This window comes from Gastrolobium bilobum, unplaced genomic scaffold, assembly GCF_033153095.1.
Source record: "Gastrolobium bilobum isolate Gb01-03AN ecotype WA unplaced genomic scaffold, APGP_CSIRO_Gbil_v1 utg78090, whole genome shotgun sequence".
Lineage (NCBI taxonomy): Eukaryota > Viridiplantae > Streptophyta > Magnoliopsida > Fabales > Fabaceae > Gastrolobium > Gastrolobium bilobum.
Genome location: NW_026895878.1, coordinates 1 through 18,997, shown reverse-complemented (window position 1 = coordinate 18,997; position 18,997 = coordinate 1). Strand labels below are relative to the sequence as shown.

The 18,997-nt window shown below is 34.0% G+C and overlaps 1 protein-coding gene across 1 annotated transcript; it reads right to left on the bottom strand.

Moving 5' to 3' along the window:
- Positions 1–146: 146 nt before the first annotated feature.
- LOC133296578 (putative protease Do-like 14) lies at positions 147–16,159 on the bottom strand. The gene is made up of 9 exons (XM_061495588.1): positions 16,027–16,159; positions 15,811–15,938; positions 10,277–10,488; positions 9,969–10,050; positions 9,693–9,835; positions 1,041–1,122; positions 828–907; positions 451–532; positions 147–317 (listed from the first exon to the last, which is right to left on the bottom strand). Exons 1-9 carry the CDS (start codon positions 16,157–16,159, stop codon positions 147–149), a joined length of 1,113 nt encoding a protein of 370 aa, XP_061351572.1.
- Positions 16,160–18,997: the final 2,838 nt, after the last annotated feature.

Here is an 18,997-nt window from a genome sequence, read left to right as displayed (position 1 = left end):
ACCATAGAAGCAGATAAAAACACGCAAGCAGACTGAATAAACATGCAGATGAAGATTTGGTTCGTACAACAAATGCAAACCAAGTTCGGTACATTGGGAGCTTATGGGGAGAAAGAGAGGAAAATATACCTCATTGATTGCACAATCTATTTGTAAATACTCTCTTGGCGTGCCATTAAAATCTTGAAATGCTCTATAATTTTAGGCACAGAGTCAATTGGTACAGAAAAACTCAACCCAACAGTAGCCATCATTTTCATGAGGCTCACACCAATAACTTCTCCGTCCATGTTGACAAGAGGTCCTCCAGAATTTCCCTATACCATAGAAGCAGATAAAAACACGCAAGCAGACTGAATAAACATGCACATGAAGATTTGGTCCGTACAACAAATGCAAACCAAGTTGGGTACATTGGGAGCTTATGGGGAGAAAGAGAGGAAAATATACCTCATTGATTGCACAATCTGTTTGTAAATACTCTCTTGGCGTGCCATTAAAACCCAAATCACTACTTTTCCGGTCAACACAACTGTGCGAAAATCATACAAGACATAAATTTCATTAGTCAAAAAGAAAACCAGGAGCCTCTTTTTAAAACTGACACACACTTAACCCATTTAACTTTCATCTCAGAATGTAAAACATTCTTTTCTGAAAGTAACATAACACAAATGACAAGCTGACAATATTTTACAACAAATTACATCCTATTTTCTAATGCATATGGAATAAAAATAATAAGGATAAAATCAATAACATGCCCATTTTTCTTGAAATGCTCTATAATTTTAGGCACATAGTCGATTGGTACAGAAAAACTCAACCCAACAGCAGCCATCATTTTCATGAGGTTCACACCAATAATTTCTCCGTCCATGTTGACAAGAGGTCCTCCAGAATTTCCCTATACCATAGAAGCAGATAAAAACACGCAAGCAGACTGAATAAACATGCAGATGAAGATTTGGTCCGTACAACAAATGCAAACCAAGTTGGGTACATTGGGAGCTTACGGGGAGAAAGAGAGGAAAATATACCTCATTGATTGCACAATCTGTTTGTAAATACTCTCTTGGCGTGCCATTAAAACCCAAATCACTACTTTTCCGGTCAACACAACTATGCGAAAATCATACAAGACATAAATTTCATTAGTCAAAAAGAAAACCAGGAGCCCCTTTTTAAAACTTAATAAGCTTCATGGTCAAATAATAAGTTACTGCGCCAAACAACCATATAGCTTTAGCTTCCAAAATCTATTATATGAGATGGCAAAGTTTAAAACAAAAGAAAAAAGCTTAAAACAATGACCCATCTATTATTGTCTGAAATTTTTTCTTCACACCTTACAATGCCCAAAGTGACAGTATTCTGAAGGAAATGCGGACAGGACATGGCTATTACCAAATCCCCAGGACGAAGCGTACTTGAAGAACCAAGTTTTGCTTCTGGTAGTGGGGTTTCAGAATTGATCTTCACAATAGCAATATCTGAATGCATATCAGCATTTACCACTTTACCGTCCAATCTCCTTCCATCTTGTAACCTGTACAATCAACCATTGGTTGTAAGACCCAAAAATGAGTGTCCATAGTCATACTTTGTCATATATACATCTGATGTCTTCATGGAGCCAAAATAGTGAAGAAAATAAAAAATAAAAAATAAAAACCACTCCCCGTTAAACCCGACTAGCGAGTGTGGGATGGAGGAAATCTTTGTACGCAGCCCTACCATTACATAATTGCAAAGAGGCTGTTTACTGGATTCGAACCCATAACTTTTAAGTCATGAAAGAATAGTTTTATGAAATAATTTTTCATAAAAAGTTCAATTAAAGAATTGATTTTAAAAAGCAATTCAATTCAAGAATTAATTTTTGAAAACCAATTTTTTATATGTAAATTTCAGCGGGCTAAAAGATAAGATAAAGGAATGTACGTATGCAGTATATATATCTGAATGAAAAATTTTACCTGATTAATCAAAGAAATCATAGTCGATGAAGATTTATAATAGCCATCGTCAACATCAGAGCAAAGCATAACAGAAAAGGCGAAGAGATATAAGACATCATCAACGATTTCCATCTCACAAGACCTACAACGATTGCCTCGCGCATGGATCTGGCGGAGAAAGGACAACACAGTAAACTTAAACAATAAAAAAATTGCCTTAAAAAGAACTGATGAAACCAACAACAAAGATGAGTACCGATATGAGAAGAAAGAAAGAAAAGAACTAATAAAATTCACCTTAGCAACATGTATTATGCTGTTGTCACAGCCAATTAAGACACGCCAAGTCCCTCACTCACAGTCATCGGCGGGAGTGCGAGAAGCTTGCTGAGCACGATTCTCGCAATTACAAAATCACACTCTCACACTCTCATTCTTCTCTGTTTCCTAAATCCCAAAAAAAAAAAAAAAAAAAACCCTAACCCAATGGAAGACGAGGAACCTCACTCTCACTCTCAGCGTGCTTCACTCCCACCCGGTTGCCGGTTCTACCCCTCGGAAGAGCTTCTCCTCCGCTACTATCTAACCAACAAGAACGCGAACCGTGATGGGGATTTCTACGGTTCTGATTTGATCACTGAACTGGACCTATACAATCACGACCCCTGCGAATTGCACAACGCTGCCTGCTTTTCGTACGGTTATCGAGGAAGTAAGAGCCATTGGTACTGTTATACGGTTAGGGTTGTGAAGGACACAAGGCGCGTGAGAAGGAAAGTGAAGACCGGGTTCTGGCTCAGGAAAGGAAGGGCTAAGGACCGGGTGTTTATCAACCGATTCATCGAACCGAAAAATCGATAACCGAATAAACCGAAAATTGAAAAATCGAAAACCGAAAGAAAACCGTAAATTTTAATTGGATTGGATCGGTTTTTGGATGGGTTGATGAAAACCGATCCAATCTATTAATTATTCTCTACCTACGTGTCATTTCTCTAATCATAGCCCAAAAATTTCTAAACTCAATATTCATTAACTCATCAACTAAACCCAAAAAAAAAACTTAGTCACGTCTCATCAACTATTGTATTGTTTACTGTTATTTTTGTATTTCAAATTTTTTTTTTTTACAAAGCTAATATATACAAAAGATGTTATTTGCACAATCATCTTGAAACTAATTTTAGGATATTCAAAAAACCGAAAATCAATCCAATCCAAACCGAAAAAAATTGGATTGGATCGGATCGGATTTGAAAAAAAATCTAAACCGAATGGATGATTACATGATCAAACCGAAGGGATTGGATCGGATGAGTTTTGCTTCCAAAATCGATTCAATCCAGACCGCGAACACCCCCTACTATACAATCACGCAAGTAACCTTTAAAATCACGCAAGTAAATAGTGTAAAATATGATTTATAAGAGTTTGTAAATAAAATGTTGGTAAATATAACTCTTTTATATATATAACTATATTTTTTTATTTCTGTTAATTGGTATTTCTTTGCTATTGGTTCATTTTCCAGAAGGAAAATTAGTTTTATCAAATATTATTTTTAATTATTTCTATTTTTTATACTAAAAATTTGAAAACGTTACTACAGACACTCTTAGCTATGTGCATCATTGTCCACGGGTTAAATACTATTTGTTTTATCATCAAGGACTAATCGGTGTGAGGTTGTTTTAATTTAACTATGCAAAAATGTGTATCATTATAAAGGAAGTAAAGTTGTGTCATTAAAGAAAGAAATAAATTATGAAAGAGAGTTGACAAAAAAAAATATGAATCTCACCTCTTTATGAGAGTGAAATGACATAAGTTGTGTTATTTAAAAGGACAAATATTTTTCCCTTTAACTATTGATCTTGAGTTTCAATTTTAGGAGGTGTATTGGATTAGGATTTTAAAATACATTTTTTAATATAAAAATTCCTACAAATTTTAAAAGACATTTTAGAATTGGAGACACTTTAAAGATTTTTTTTATAATCAAGATTTCATAAGATTGGATTTTAAAAGATTTTAATATAATTTATAAGATTTGTAAGGACAATATGGATTTATAAGATTTTAAAAAACCATACGAATTTTTAACAAACATTCAAAATTACAAGAGTCAATACAAAAGGGAAAGGTTATAGTTACAACCTATTTTTGTTTACAACATTTTACAATCATATCTTAACTATTGATTTTCGTCAATCAACGGTTATCATTCATTGCAAATTAAATATTAATTAATGAGTTTGATTTGCGAAAATAATAACCACTGATTGACGAAAATCAACGATTAAGATATAGTTGTAAAAGGTTATAAACAAAAATAGGTTGTAAGTATAATCTTCCCCATAAAAAATAACAAAGAAATGCAATGAAATTAATACAAAAAAGTAAAACCTAATATAATTTTCTCAATCAATAAAATATAATATGATTTTTAACAAACGTTCAAAATTACTAAACAACAGCTTTTCACATATCTAATGGGTTGAAAATTATCTTCTTCATTTGGTATCAAAGCTATGCATATATGATTGTAAGACCAAATTTTTTTAATTATAAAATTAATTCTAAATTTGCATATAGAACCTAAAGTTCATGATAAAATTTTGTTTGGAATTTTTTGCAATTAATCTTGAAAACCTTGGGGTTTTTGGAATTTTCTAAACATATATCATATGCATATTTTCATTGAATATTCTAAGAAAATTTCGAATATGAAATTTTGGGTTTAATTACATGAAAGTTTAGAAAATTTCTCAAAATTTTTTCAATCGATACATTGAACCTTAAATTGCTTTGGGGTTTTTGAGAAACAAGTTTTTAGTTATCTATTGACACAAAAATTGTTTGAAATCATTTCCTATAGTGAAGGAATTTCGTTCATGAATGTATTGTTACAAAAGTTTCAATCTTTCTTTAAATTGATATTGTTTCATTGATGTAAAACGAAAATTGGTTTGAGGGTTTTAGTTTTCCTTTTATTTTTTCAGTGTTTAATGTTGTTTTATGTACTCATTGTTTAGTTTAAAGATATTGTCATATGTTCTATTTTTGTCAGAGCAAATAATATTAATTATCACCTAGTTCGCTATATGTAAGAACTTGCACCGTTAATTAAGGAATTTAATTAATTAATTATGTGAAATTAGGAAATAATTCTATAATTGACCCTAATAATTATTATTAGGCTTAAATAAACATAGAAAGTAGTTAATAATGCTGAAAGTCGCTTTTCGGACGAAAAGCGCAGATACCGGTTCTGCTACTCGGTATAAATGCGTACCGAAAAGGTATCCCGAAAAATTATAAAAAGTACATGATAATTACTAAAATAATATATAGGACTTGTAAAACAAGTTTCAAGTTAAAAATGATGAGAACTAGTATCAGAACTGATACTGGCTATGGAAAAGTGCGTACCGGAAAGGTGCTCCGAAAAATAAAATAAAAATATGAAAAATCTTAGAAAAATGAGTAGGTTCAGATTCCAAAGTTTGGGATTAAAATGTTAAGCGTAGCGATTAGCGCTAATATAGCGCGATTAAAACGTAAGTGATTATAAATAGCTAAATGACACATGATCCTAGGTCATTTGTGCCATCCTACGTGAACCATTTTGCTGGAGCTGCTGCCTCCATCAGCCACCACCTCTCCTTCATCCTTCTTTGAGCCAAAGTGATATCTTTTGCTTGATTCTTCTCTTCTTTCCCTTGGTAAACACTAGTGAGCATCATTGTGAGGGGGAGAGGTAGCATTTTCTGAGTTGTGACCTCTGTTTTGGTGGAGTCTAGGGGCTGAGTTGGGTGTTTGGGTTGAGGGCTACCTAGCATGGGTGTTTTGAGCTCCAAGTGTTGAACTTTGTGGTGAAAGGGTCAACCTTGCTTCACATTTTCGTGTTCCGTCTAACCTGCACCATGGGAGCTTCATAGTGAGCTCCAAGAGCCTTTGTTGCTTCTGTTTTGAAGCCTTGGGTAAGTTCCCTACCTTAATCATGAGTTTAATGGGTTAAATTTGATGTCTTGGTATGCTTAATGAGTTAAACAAGCAACCCACTGGTATGTGGACCTAAAACAGAATTAAAATGCATGCTTTAACGTTTAGAAGTGTTAAAAATGGAACCTTGGATGGATATCTTCGCGAAATGCAGAAATTGCATTCTGTCGCGAAATATCCGGATATGATATCTGGATATGTGATATCCGGATGTGATATCCGGATATGGGGTCTCTGATATCCGGATATGCCCCCGACAAATATTCGGATATTCTGGGTTGGCGAAGAACAGTAACTGCATTGTTCATACAGAAGGCTTTTGGGGGGTTTGTGGACCCTAGAATGATGAAGTTGAGCTTCTGTAATAATTAATGTAAGTTAGAATCAAGTGATTAAAGGCTTGTGGCTTTGTGAGAAGCCTTAAGACGTAAAATGTAAAGAAATGGCGTTGTCTTTAAATCGTATGCTTGTTGTGCATAAATATTGATAATATTGTTGGCCCAAACAGATTGTGATCTTGTTGTTTGTGGACTCTGAGGTATTGTGGACTCTTGGCTTGGATAGCTAGCTTCCAAGGTAAGCTTTCGTGTCCTCGGTTTAGCCACTGTTGGTTCCACCATGTCCCATGAGGTATGATATATATGCATGATGTTGTTTTCATGATATACTGTTTATTCAAATGTTATGGAGCTGTTAAGTGCAATTGCTTTATGATATGTATGTGGTGTTATGCCTACACAGGAGGCCATGGGGCGATCCTGTGGGCGGATACAACATGGGCTGGTACAACATGGGCTGATATCGTGTGGGTAATAGACGTATTCCTACACTTCTCTGATCAGTAGAATTGTATAAACACACATGACATGATTATCTGTTGTATTGCACTGTTTTGGAACTTATACTGTTAAATTGTTTTTGGAACTTATATTGCACATGTAAGTGAGCTTGGGGCGGATGATCCTTGAGGACCCCTTGTCTTACTGAGATTTCTTTTTAGAGATCTCACCCCACGTTTGGGGCACCATTTGCAGGTTCAGGTAACTCGGGGGTTGAGACCTCAGGCGGCAGGAAGCCGTAGCTGAGTTAGATATTGCTGTTTATATGCTGACAAGTTGGATGCTAGATATGTCTGTTGCTTTTATGTTGTTAGCTTCATGTTATGGTTATATTGAGACTGATGTTGGGCTTTGTTGCCTCTTTTGAGTGAGCATGGGGATTGTCCATGCCACATTGACTTGACTTTATGCTTTTAGTTTTGGTGTTGTAATTTATAATGTATCAGGATATTGTCCGGATTACGGGTTGTAGATCCGTGACTTAGATACTCACGTTATTTATATATTGAGGTATTCAATTAGTTGTCTTGCAATACTTATATACATGCGATGTTTTATGAAATTGATTAATAAGCAAGTTGGTAATGATTAATGACATCATAATTGAAAAAAAAAAAAAGATATTCCGCATTTTTAAATTAAGCGTAGCTTAATACGATGATATGATAACATACCAGATATATACGGGATGTTACATTTTATAGTATCAGAGCACTTTCTAAGGAAAAGCCTGTATGTATTGCAATAACTAAGATGTTTGGTTGTGCCTGTCTTGTGTGTTTGCTCCATTGGATTTTATGATGATGATGCGTATGTGGATCACATTGCATGGGCCTGATCAACTCATAATTTGTGTAACTTGTACAGAGTCATGGTAAATTCCCAGAAAAACATGAGAGACTGTTGAGGGTCAACCCGACCCAATCCTGACTGCATTGGTTGAGATGCAGGAGGCCGCTAGATTGGCCAACGTGGCAATGATGGACGTTGTTAAGGAAGCGAACCAGAAGGCCACAGAGGATGTTCTTGAGGCGAACCGTTTGGCGAACATGGCCATGATGAGAGTCATGTTAGAGGAGATGAGGGCTGGTCCTGCTGTTGGTCAGTTCCCTCCGCCACCACCTCCACCGCCACCACCATCGCCTCCACCTCCACATAGTCTACAGGAGGAGAGCCAAAGCCATGTTGGGGGCACTGGTCATACTACCGGGGTGATGGAGCCCTATGTGGTGTCGGTTGAGGATCGTGATGTGATTGATCGTCGGCTGAATGCTTTCCGTAAGCATAAGCCATCTTCTTTTGATGGGTCTTATTAAATTTTTATTCTCAATTTTGCCTTTTAATATTAGCACTAGGTTTAAGTAAACAAAACTTTCAACTAAACACGTTTAATAAGCTTAAAACACGTTTAATAAGGATATGTTTGGATACCTAATGATATCATACTATTGTTTGGATATTTCATAATGGAACAGAATAAAAAGTCCATTCCAATGTTTGGAAAATGGATGGAATGGCAGGAGCAATATCTTTATTAGAATGGTTTCATCTTATCCCCTCAACTTGGGAGGAAAGAAAAAGAAGGTAATGGATGGAATGGAACAAATTCCATCATGTTCACGTTGCATTCCCCTCCATTCCCCAGCATTCCATTCCTTTTCATCAATCCAAATATAGCCCAAGGACTCCAAAGAGACATCAAATTATAGTCCAATTGTATTTTCTACCAAATCATCTCACTTCAAAAGCAAAATTAGAATAAAAATTAAATAATAATATACAAAATATCACAATACCACATTCATGTTTTCGACAGGGTTCCCATCAAATTCAACGACAACATCGCCTGGACGGAACCCAGAATAATCACTAGGGGACCCGGGAGTTGCCTAGTCAAAAACTTTCAAGTCATCTAATTTCAAGAATTCTAAGGGTTGCCTTGCATTAGTGAACGCAGTGCATATTATTCCAGAAAAGAAACAATTCCATGCAGAGGATAATTACAATGAATAACATAAATTAAGAAAAACCAAATCAAATAGAGAATTGCACATTTGCCACATGATCAGAAAGTGCAGGAAGTGGCCTCTATTAGTCTTTCCATTCTTTAACTTCTTCATTAACAAATTAAGCATTTTATAGCTCATGGTTTCTCGGTTTTCTAGGTTCTTATTTCCTAGTTTTCTAGTTTACTAATCCATTATCATTCACAAATACACAACATCCATCCCTAATTCTGGATCCACAAAGAGCCATTGTTCAAGAAAGCAGCCTGCTACATATAACAAGCTTGTGAAAGTGTGAACTGGCCACTGCTTCACTAAAATAGTCTCTTTGGAAAGTTGACATCCTAACAAAAAGAAATATTATTTATTGGCCAATGCATTGCCCTCAAAGAAGGCAGATAATTTCAACAAAAATCCTTTACTTGTTGCCAACATATTTGCAACTGATTTGTCTCCCAAAAAAAGCATAAAGATTATGTCCAGTGAATGTAGACTTTGAAAAATTACACAAATAGAATTTCAAGGGCCATTTGCTCATACTGGCACAGTAGAGTGTGTAAAAAAGTAGGATAGATAGAAAGGACTAATTCGGGACATACCGATGATACAAAAATGCCCTTATCCACGTTAGGGAATGAAGCATCTATCTTTTGAAGCACTATCTCTTAAGACATTCTTTCAACCTGCTAGAGATCAACTACTAGTGTACACACACGTTTTAACCCAACTTATATCATTTAACTTTCATCTCATAATGTAAAACATCATTTTCTGAATGTAACATAACACAAATGACAAGCTGACAATATTTTACAACAAATTACATCCTATTTTCCAATGCATGTGGAATAAAAATAGTAAGGATAAAATCAATAACATACCCATTTTTCTTGAAATGCTCTATAATTTTAGGCACAGAGTCGATTGGTACAGAAAAACTCAACCCATCAGCAACCATCATTTTCATGAGGTTCACACCAATAACTTCTCCGTCCATGTTGACAAGAGGTCCTCCAGAATTTCCCTATACCATAGAAGCAGATAAAAACACGCAAGCATACTGAATAAACATGCAGATGAAGATTTGGTCCGTACAACAAATGCAAACTATGTTGGGTACATTGGGAGCTTATGGGGAGAAAGAGAAGAAAATATACCACATTGATTGCACAATCTGTTTGTAAATACTCTCTTGGCGTGCCATTAAAACCCAAATCACTACTTTTCCAGTCAACACAACTATGCGAAAATCATACAAGACATAAATTTCATTAGTCAAAAAGAAAACCAGGAGCCCCTTTTTAAAACTTAATAAGCTTCATGGTCAAATAATAAGTTACTGCGCCAAACAACCATATAGCTTTAGCTTCCAAAATCTATTATATGAGATGGCAAAGTTTAAAACAAAAGAAAAAAGCTTAAAACAATGACCCATCTATTATTATCTGAAATTTTTTCTTCACACCTTACAATGCCCAAAGTGACAGTATTCTGAAGGGAATGCGTACAGCCCATGGCTATTACTAAATCCTCAGGACGAAGCGTACTTGAAGAACCAAGTTTTGCTTCTGGTAGTGGGGTTTCAGAATTGATCTTCACAATAGCAATATCTGAATGCATGTCAGCATTTACCACTTTACCCTGAAATGTCCTTCCATCTTGCAAAGTGACTTCAACCTGTACAATCAACCATTGGTTTTAAAACCCAAAAATGAGTGTCCATAGTCATACTTTGTCATATATACATCTGATGTCTTCATGCAGCCAAAATAGTGAAGAAAAAAAAAACAAAAAAAAAACCATTTTCTGTTAAACCCGACTAGCGAGTGTGGGATGGAGAAAATCTTTGTACGCAGCCCTACCCTTACATAATTGCAAAGAGGCTGTTTTCTGGATTCGAACCCATAACCTTTAAATCATGAAGGAATAGTTTTATCACTGCTCTGGTTAGCCCCTTGGAGCCAAAATAGTGAGAATGGGAAAAATGTTATTTATACAAAAAAAAAAAAAAAAACTCGCATATGAATAGTGTAAAATGATTTACAGGTAGAGATAATTTAATAAAGGGCTTTATGATTCTCACGTTACATGAGAAGGGAATTCTTATGTCAGAGATAAAAAATATATAGGACTCATATATTAGAAAAAATCATGTATGGAGCCCATATCAGCACGGAAATCGAAGGGTGTGTAGGAGAATTATAATTCTTATGTTACATGAGAATTATAAAACCCTTTAATAAAAGATTACACATTCAAGTTAAACCAACCATTCTGCCAAGTAAGCTAAAGCACAAAGCCTACGACTAAAGGAGTAACTCATCTGTCTGTCACTCTTTACACTCAATAATAAAATATCATATATGATTGCAAGGAGGTGTTGTGCTTGTGCAATACTAAGGTATGTGATAGGAACCCACCCATAAATAGGGTGTACGCCAGGGGGCACCATAGAGAATCAGGCTTATAAAAGGGTGACTAGATGGTTGATGATGCTATAACAGCTTCTGAGGAAGGAGTACATAAGAACAAGGAAGAGATAGAAGAGGTGCAACAATAACTGAGACAGAAATCGAAAGGGGGAGAGAATGGCCTCCAAAGCCGGATATCATTTTCTTTTCTGTACTTCTCCATACGCACGCCAACCAATGGCGTAGACACGTTATATTTAGGTAGGGCCTAGGCTCCGGCTATATTTTAACAAATTTTATTTATTATATAGAATTATATAAGTAATTATAATTGGGTCCTAGCTAAAATTATAAGTTGGCCCTAGCTAAAATTTTAACAATGGTAACAGACAAAGATTTAGAGTTGTGCTTTATTGCTTTCTTCTTCTTCTCTTTTTATCTTTTTTTAATTAGGGTTTTCTTTAAACCTTTTTTTCTTATTCACACTCACCACATGAAACCTAGCCATTCTGCGACAAGGTACGGTGTTTTGTTCCTTTCTCAAGATTTTAAGAATACATGTTCTCGGAATATGCATTGGTAATTATATTGTTCGCTCGGGGAAAAATTTGATTTATATTTTTAAACCTTGTAAAAGAGAATTTCTTTGTCTTTGCTGATCATAATTGTTTATTGGGTGTTTTTAACATGAGTGAAATTCATGCCCCTTTTGTTTTTTATTTACAACTTTTTGTGTGTGGTTGTATTTATTGAATTTATTTCTTTTGAAAAATGGAGTGTTATTTTACATTTATCTTTTTTTTAAAATATTATGTTAATATAGAGCTACTGTTGCTATTGGTAATGGAATTGAATTGTTTCTTAGTGTTATTTGTATTTGATTTCACAACAGGAATGAGAAATTTAGCTATTAACTAGTGAAAATTGCTAAGGAAAAAAACAATGAAGATATATGTATATATATGGAGTACAAAAATTTCTTGTACATATTCATTAACAAATTCTTTTTTTTTGTATTTTTAAAATGGCATTTACTTATCTCATGTTGTAAGAGAGAAGTTATCTTATGTTGTGAGATAAATTATGTGGAGCCCACCATTTTTTAAAAAAGAAAAAAAAGTGAGGCACATATTTTTATGTGAGTGTAACCTGAGAGATGAATCTTATGCAACATAAGAGTATAATTTCCCTTTTAAAATTTGTAAAATATCTAAACACTGATTAAATAATTTATGTGGATCCAATGTCATTTAAATGATTTTAGACATTTGTCACTAATTGTTCCATGTTTTTTTTCAGGGAAATATTTTTCTCATTTCGTTGGAGATAGCTCTCTCATGTTATACACTGATCGAATTTTGTGCTAGCTTTTTCCATTTCTTTTTGCTTTTGTTTTAAAGTGTGGACCCCATATATTTATCTCGCACACATGAGAGAACTATCTCGAGCAACATGAGATTAGTAACTCTCTTCTTTTGAATTGTGAAGTTTGTTGTCTCTCTACATTGATGTTCTTCACAGATCACAACTAAGGGTATAAATGGGCCAATTAAGGCCAAACTTTGGCTTTGATAACCTAAGCCTATGTAAAATATTTAGATCTTATATTGGCCTATTAGCCTATTAAAGACTTGATTTATAGGTCTGGCCTGACCTATTATAAAAAACTAAAAAACCTAATTCAACATATACGGCCTACCAAGTTGCAAACTAAGTTTATAGGCCCAACCAAATTAAAATATAAAAGATAAAACAATTATTCACAAAGATCACATGAAATAAATTTTCATTAACATCACATGAAATAAAATTCCATTAACTTCATATGAAATAATGTTCATAAAGATCACATGAAAATGTTCATAAAAATCACATGAAAATTTTATATATGTATATATACATATAATTTGCACTTTCTTCACTCAATTAATTTTATATTATATTTTAAATATTAAATAAATATTTATTATTTGTTAAAATAACATCAATCCTATATATATTATATTTTAAATTTTAAGTAAATTTTTTATAATAAATTTGTATAATTATAAAAATATTTTGATAATTTCATATGTCAAACTTTTGGCCCCGACTAAAATTAAATCCTGGCTCTGCCACTGACTCCACCGATATCATCATGATATTCAGTGAGCTTAATGCAAAAATCCATAGTTTCAGCTTTATTTTGTGTAATTTTACTTTGGGTTCTATCAGTGTGCCAAAGAATCATTTTCATTCAGTTGTGAAGGCAATCAAAACTAGTTGAATAACAATTTAGTAATACCCTATTTTGTTGGGAATGTACCAATGAATTTTCAAACCATGACTTCGAAAGTTCTGACTTACCCAAACCATATCCTAAGCCACCCTAGCTTTGTCTCACCCAAAGTCATAGAGCAAGCAACAATCGTAACACCTTCAACAGAAATCTATCAAAAAAATTCCTATAACTCTAACCTGAAGTTAGATTCATGTCAATGTACTCGAGACATATGTTTGAGAAACACCCATATTGTACAACATCTTATATTTGCATCACAGAGAGCTTTAATGTTACAGGTCTATGTTGGAAAGATATGACATAGCATGTACACAAACCTTCCCTTTGTAAAAACTTCTGGTGCCTTGAAAATCAACCACGACATGAGCACATGTCAAGATTGTACCATCCTTGTCGATGATGGTTCCCGATCCTATACTCCTTTTGGTAGTAATACCGTTCAAAACTACACGGTTGATGCCAAATCTTCAGAATAAACAAAAAGCGCATCAAGCACAAAACTTTTTAAGGTTAAAAAAGAACCCTAAATGTATACCTTGGGAAACCACAATAGTAACAACAGAAGGTCCAACTTTAGCAGCAGCATTTGCAATAGTATGTCTGCTAAAATAATCACTTGAATTTGACCTATCACCAACAGCCCCAGAAGTTTCCTCAAATATGTTCAGGACGATCGTCAACGTTCGTTAAGCTTCCACACTCTTCCCCAAAAAGACAACGATCAACGAGCAACGAAACGAAAACAAAGCAGAGTCTTGCTTTTCAAAATTCAAAACCGCGGGCTAAAGCTGAAATTAGTTAATGGGCACCGAAGCAACAACTTGATGCCTCTCTTTGGAGCAACGTAGTTCCACATCAGAAAAGGAACAGTTAAATTCATCTAACTAACTATAATGTTAAGATTATGACACGTGGATAAGTAAAACAGAATGAGGCATGTGTTGGTTACATTCTATTACGCTTTCCCGCTTTTAGCTTTTCTCTTTTTCTTTCTTAAAATGGTTGTATAACTACTGGAATGATGAATGAATGTGAATCAGAGTTCTCAGAAGGAATATTTCTTTTATGAAACTTAAGAGCCTCTGCTTACGTGTGTTTATACTTTATACAAATATAATTGGAGTATGAATGAATGTAAATAAAAGGTATGAATGAATGTATGAATGAATGTATGAATGTTTTTGAGAAAGCTCTTCAATTGATGCACAAGAAAGAATCCTAATCTTGAAAATATAATTCTCTCTTCTATTTCTCGTATTTTCTCCACACTGAAATAATATGCAATGAGCCCTATTTATAATAATAACATCTTAATCTATTATGCATTGAAATCCTAATCAAATCTTTGGCATTTTATTTCTCTTACATGAAATCAAAAAAGATAAAATCTTTCCTAATCTTTACTTTATTCCATGCTTTTATATCTCTTCATGATATCTTCCATATCTTCTCCAATCTTTATGGAATCTTCAATTATCTTGAATATTGATCCCATGATATCTTTCATATCTTTTTCAATTTTCATGCAACCTTCAATTATCTTGAATATCAAATCAGAATAAATATTATTCTGATATCTCAAACAATCAGCTCATTAGTAATTTCAAGACAATAAAATATTATCAATTTAATTAACATTAAATTGATTGTAATCATCAAACATATTTTAAATCAATTCACCAATTGGGGTATAACAAATATCCAACAGGATTACATAAGAACAGGGATGAGATAGAATAGGGGTAACAATAATTGTGACAGAAATAGAAAGGGGAAAGAATGGCCTCCAAAGCCGGATATCATTTTCTTTTCTGTACTTCCCCATTCGCACGCCACCGAAATCATCACGATATTCAGTGAGCTTAATGCAAAAATCCATAGTTTCAGCTTTATTTTGTGTAATTTTACTTTGGGTTCTATCAGTGTGCCAAAGAATCATTTCCATTCAGTTGTGAAGGCAATCAAAACTAGTTGAATAACAATTTAGTAATACCCTATTTTGTTGGGAATGGACCAATGAATTTTCAAACCATGACTTAGAAAGTTCTGACTTACCCAAACCATATCCTAAGCCACCCTAGCTTTGTCTCACCCAAAGTCATAGAGCAAGGAACAATCGTAACACCTTCAACAGAAATCTATCAAAAAAATTCCTATAACTCTAACCTGAAGTTAGATTCATGTCAATGTACTCGAGACATATGTTTGAGAAACACCCATATTGTACAAGATCTCAAATTTGCATCACATAAAGCTTTAATGTTACAAGTCTATGTTGGAAAGATATGACTTAGCATGTACACAAACCTTCCCTTTGTAAAAACTTCTGGTTCCTTGAAAATCAACCACGACATGAGCACATGTCAAGATTGTACCATCCTTGTCGATGATGGTTCCCGATCCTATACTCCTTTTGGTAGTAATACCATTCAAATCTACACGGCTGATGCCTAATCTTCAGAATAAACTAAAAGGGCATTAAAGCACAAAACTTTTTAAGGTTAAAAAAGAACCTTAAATTACCTTGGGAAACCACAATAGTAACAACGGAAGGTCCAACTTTAGCAGCAGCATTTGCAATAGTATGTCTGCCAAAATAATCACTTGAATTTGACCCATCACCAACAGCTACAGAAGTTTCCTCAGATATGTTCATGACGATCGTCAACGTTCGTTAAGCTTCCACACTCTTCCCCACAAAGACAAAGATCAACGAGCAACGAAACGAAAACAAAGCAGAGTCTTGCTTTTCAAAATTCAAAACCGCGGGCTAAAGCTGAAATTAGTTAATGGGCACCGCAGCAACAACTTGATGCTTCTCTTTGGAGCAACGTAGTTCCACATCAGAAAAGGAACAATTTAATTCATATAACTAACTATAATGTTAAGATTATGACACGTGGATAAGTAAAACAGAATGAGGCATGTGTTGGTTACATTCTATTACGCTTTCCCGCTTTTAGCTTTTCTCTTTTTCTTTCTTACAATGGTTGTATAACTACTGGAATGATGAATGAATGTGAATCAGAGTTCTCAGAAGGAATATTTCTTTTATGAAACTTAAGAGCCTCTGCTTACGAGTGTTTATACTTTATACAAATATAATTAGAGTATGAATGAATGTAAATAAAGGGTATGAATGAATGTATGAATGTTTTTGAGAAAGCTCTTCAATTGATGCACAAGAAAGAATCCTAATCTTGAAAATATAATTCTCTCTTTTCTTTCTTGTATTTTCTTCACACAGAAATAATATGCAATGAGCCCTATTTATAATAATAACATCTTAATCTATTACGCAATGCAATCCTAATCAAATCTTTGGCATTTTATTTCTCTTACATGAAATCTAAAAAGATAAAATCTTTCCTAATATTTACTTGATTCCATGCTTTTATATCTCTTCATGATATCTTCCATATCTTCTCCAATTTTTATGCAATATTCAATTATCTTGAATATCGATCCCATGATATCTTCCATAACTTCTTCAATTTCCATGCAATCTTCAATTATCTTGAGTACTATTTCAAATCAGAATAAATATTATTCTGAAATCTCAAACAATCAGCTCATTTGTAATTTCAAGACAATAAAATATTTTCAATTTAATTAACATTAAATTGATTGTAATCATCAAAACACATTTTAAATCAATTAAACAATTGGAGTATAACAAATATCCAACAGTAGTACATAAGAACAGGGAAGAGATAGAAGAGGGGTAACAATAGCTGAGACAGATATCGAAAGAGGAGAGAATGGCATCCAAAGCCGGATATCTTTTTCTTTTATGTGCTTCTCCATACGCACGCCACCGATATCATCATGATATTTGTAAGCTTAATGCAAAAATCCATAGTTTCAACTCTATTTTGTGTAATTTTACTTTGGGTTCTATCAGTGTGCCGAAGAATCATTTCCATTCAGTTGTGTAGGCAATCAAAACTAATTGAATAACTATTTAGTAATACCCTATTTTGTTGGGAACGGACCAATGAATTTTCAAACCATGACAGAAAGTTCTGACTTACCCAAACCATATCCTAAGCCACCCTAGCTTTGTCTCACCCAAAGTCATAGAGCAAGCAACAATCGTAACACCTTCAACAGAAATCTATCAAAAAAATTCCTATAACTCTAACCTGAAGTTAGATTCATGTCAATGTACTCGAGATATATGTTTGAGAAACATCCGTATTGTACAAGATCTCAAATTTGCATCACAGAAAGCTTTAATGTTACAAGTCTATGTTGGAAAGATATGACTTAGCATGTACACAAACCTTCCCTTTGTAAAAACTTCTGGTGCCTTGAAAATCAACCACGACATGAGCACATGTCAAGATTGTACCATCCTTGTCGATGATGGTTCCCGATCCTATACTCCTTTTGGTAGTAATACCATTCAAATCTACACGGTTGATGCCTAATCTTCAGAATAAACTAAAAGGGCATAAAAGCACAATACTTTTTAAGGTTAAAAAAGAACCCTAAATGTATACCTTGGGAAACCACAATAGTAACAACGGAAGGTCCAACTTTAGCAGCAGCATTTGCAATAGTAAGTCTGACCAAATAATCACTTGAATTTGACTCATCACCAACAGCCCCCAGAAGTTTCCTCATATATGTTCATGACGATCGTCAACGTTCGTTAAACTTCCACACTCTTCCCCACAAAGACAACGATCAACGAGCAACGAAATGAAAACAAAGCAGAGTCTTGCTTTTCAAAATTCAAAACCGCGGGCTAAAGCTGAAATTAGTTAATGGGCACCGAAGCAACAACTTGATGCCTCTCTTTGGAGCAACGTAGTTCTAAATCAGAAAAGGAACAATTTAATTCATATAACTAACTATAATGTTAAGATTATGACACGTGGATAAGTAAAAAAGAATGAGGCATGTGTTGGTTACATTCTATTACGTTTTCCCGCATTTAGCTTTTCTCTTTTTCTTTCTTACAATGGTTGTATAAATACTGGAAGGATGAATGAATGTGAATCAGAGTTCTCATAACGACTATTTCTTTTATGAAACTTAAGAGCCTCTCCTTACGAGTGTTTATACTTTATACAAATATAATTGGGGTATGAATGAATGTAAATAATTGGTATGAATGAATGTATGAATGTTCTTGAGAGAGCTCTTCAATTGATGCACAAGAAAGAATCCTAATATTAAAAATATAATTTTCTATTTTCTTTCTTGTATATTCTTCTCTCTTCTATTTCTCGTATTTTCTCCACACTGAAATAATATGCAATGAGCTCTATTTATAATAATAACATCTTAATCTATTATGCAATGCAATCCTAATCAAATCTTTGGCATTTTATTTCTCTTACATGAAATCTTAAAAGATAAAATCTTTCCTAATCTTTACTTGATTCCATGCTTTTATATCTCTTCATGATATCTTCCATATCTTCTCCAATCTTTATGGAATCTTTAATTATCTTGAATATTGATCCCATGATATCTTTCATAT

What these genes read in the sequence shown, in the direction of transcription:
- LOC133296578 (XM_061495588.1), bottom strand. Translation starts at nt 16,159, where the DNA reads ATGAACATATCTGAGGAAACTTCTGTAGCTGTTGGTGATGGGTCAAAT. An exon ending in TACTATTGTGGTTTCCCAAG is followed by an intron (nt 15,939 to 16,026) that starts GTAATTTAAGGT and finishes TCAGCCGTGTAG; the next exon opens with ATTTGAATGGTATTACTACC. An exon ending in GAAGTTTTTACAAAGGGAAG is followed by an intron (nt 10,489 to 15,810) that starts GTTTGTGTACAT and finishes TTGATTGTACAG; the next exon opens with GTTGAAGTCACTTTGCAAGA.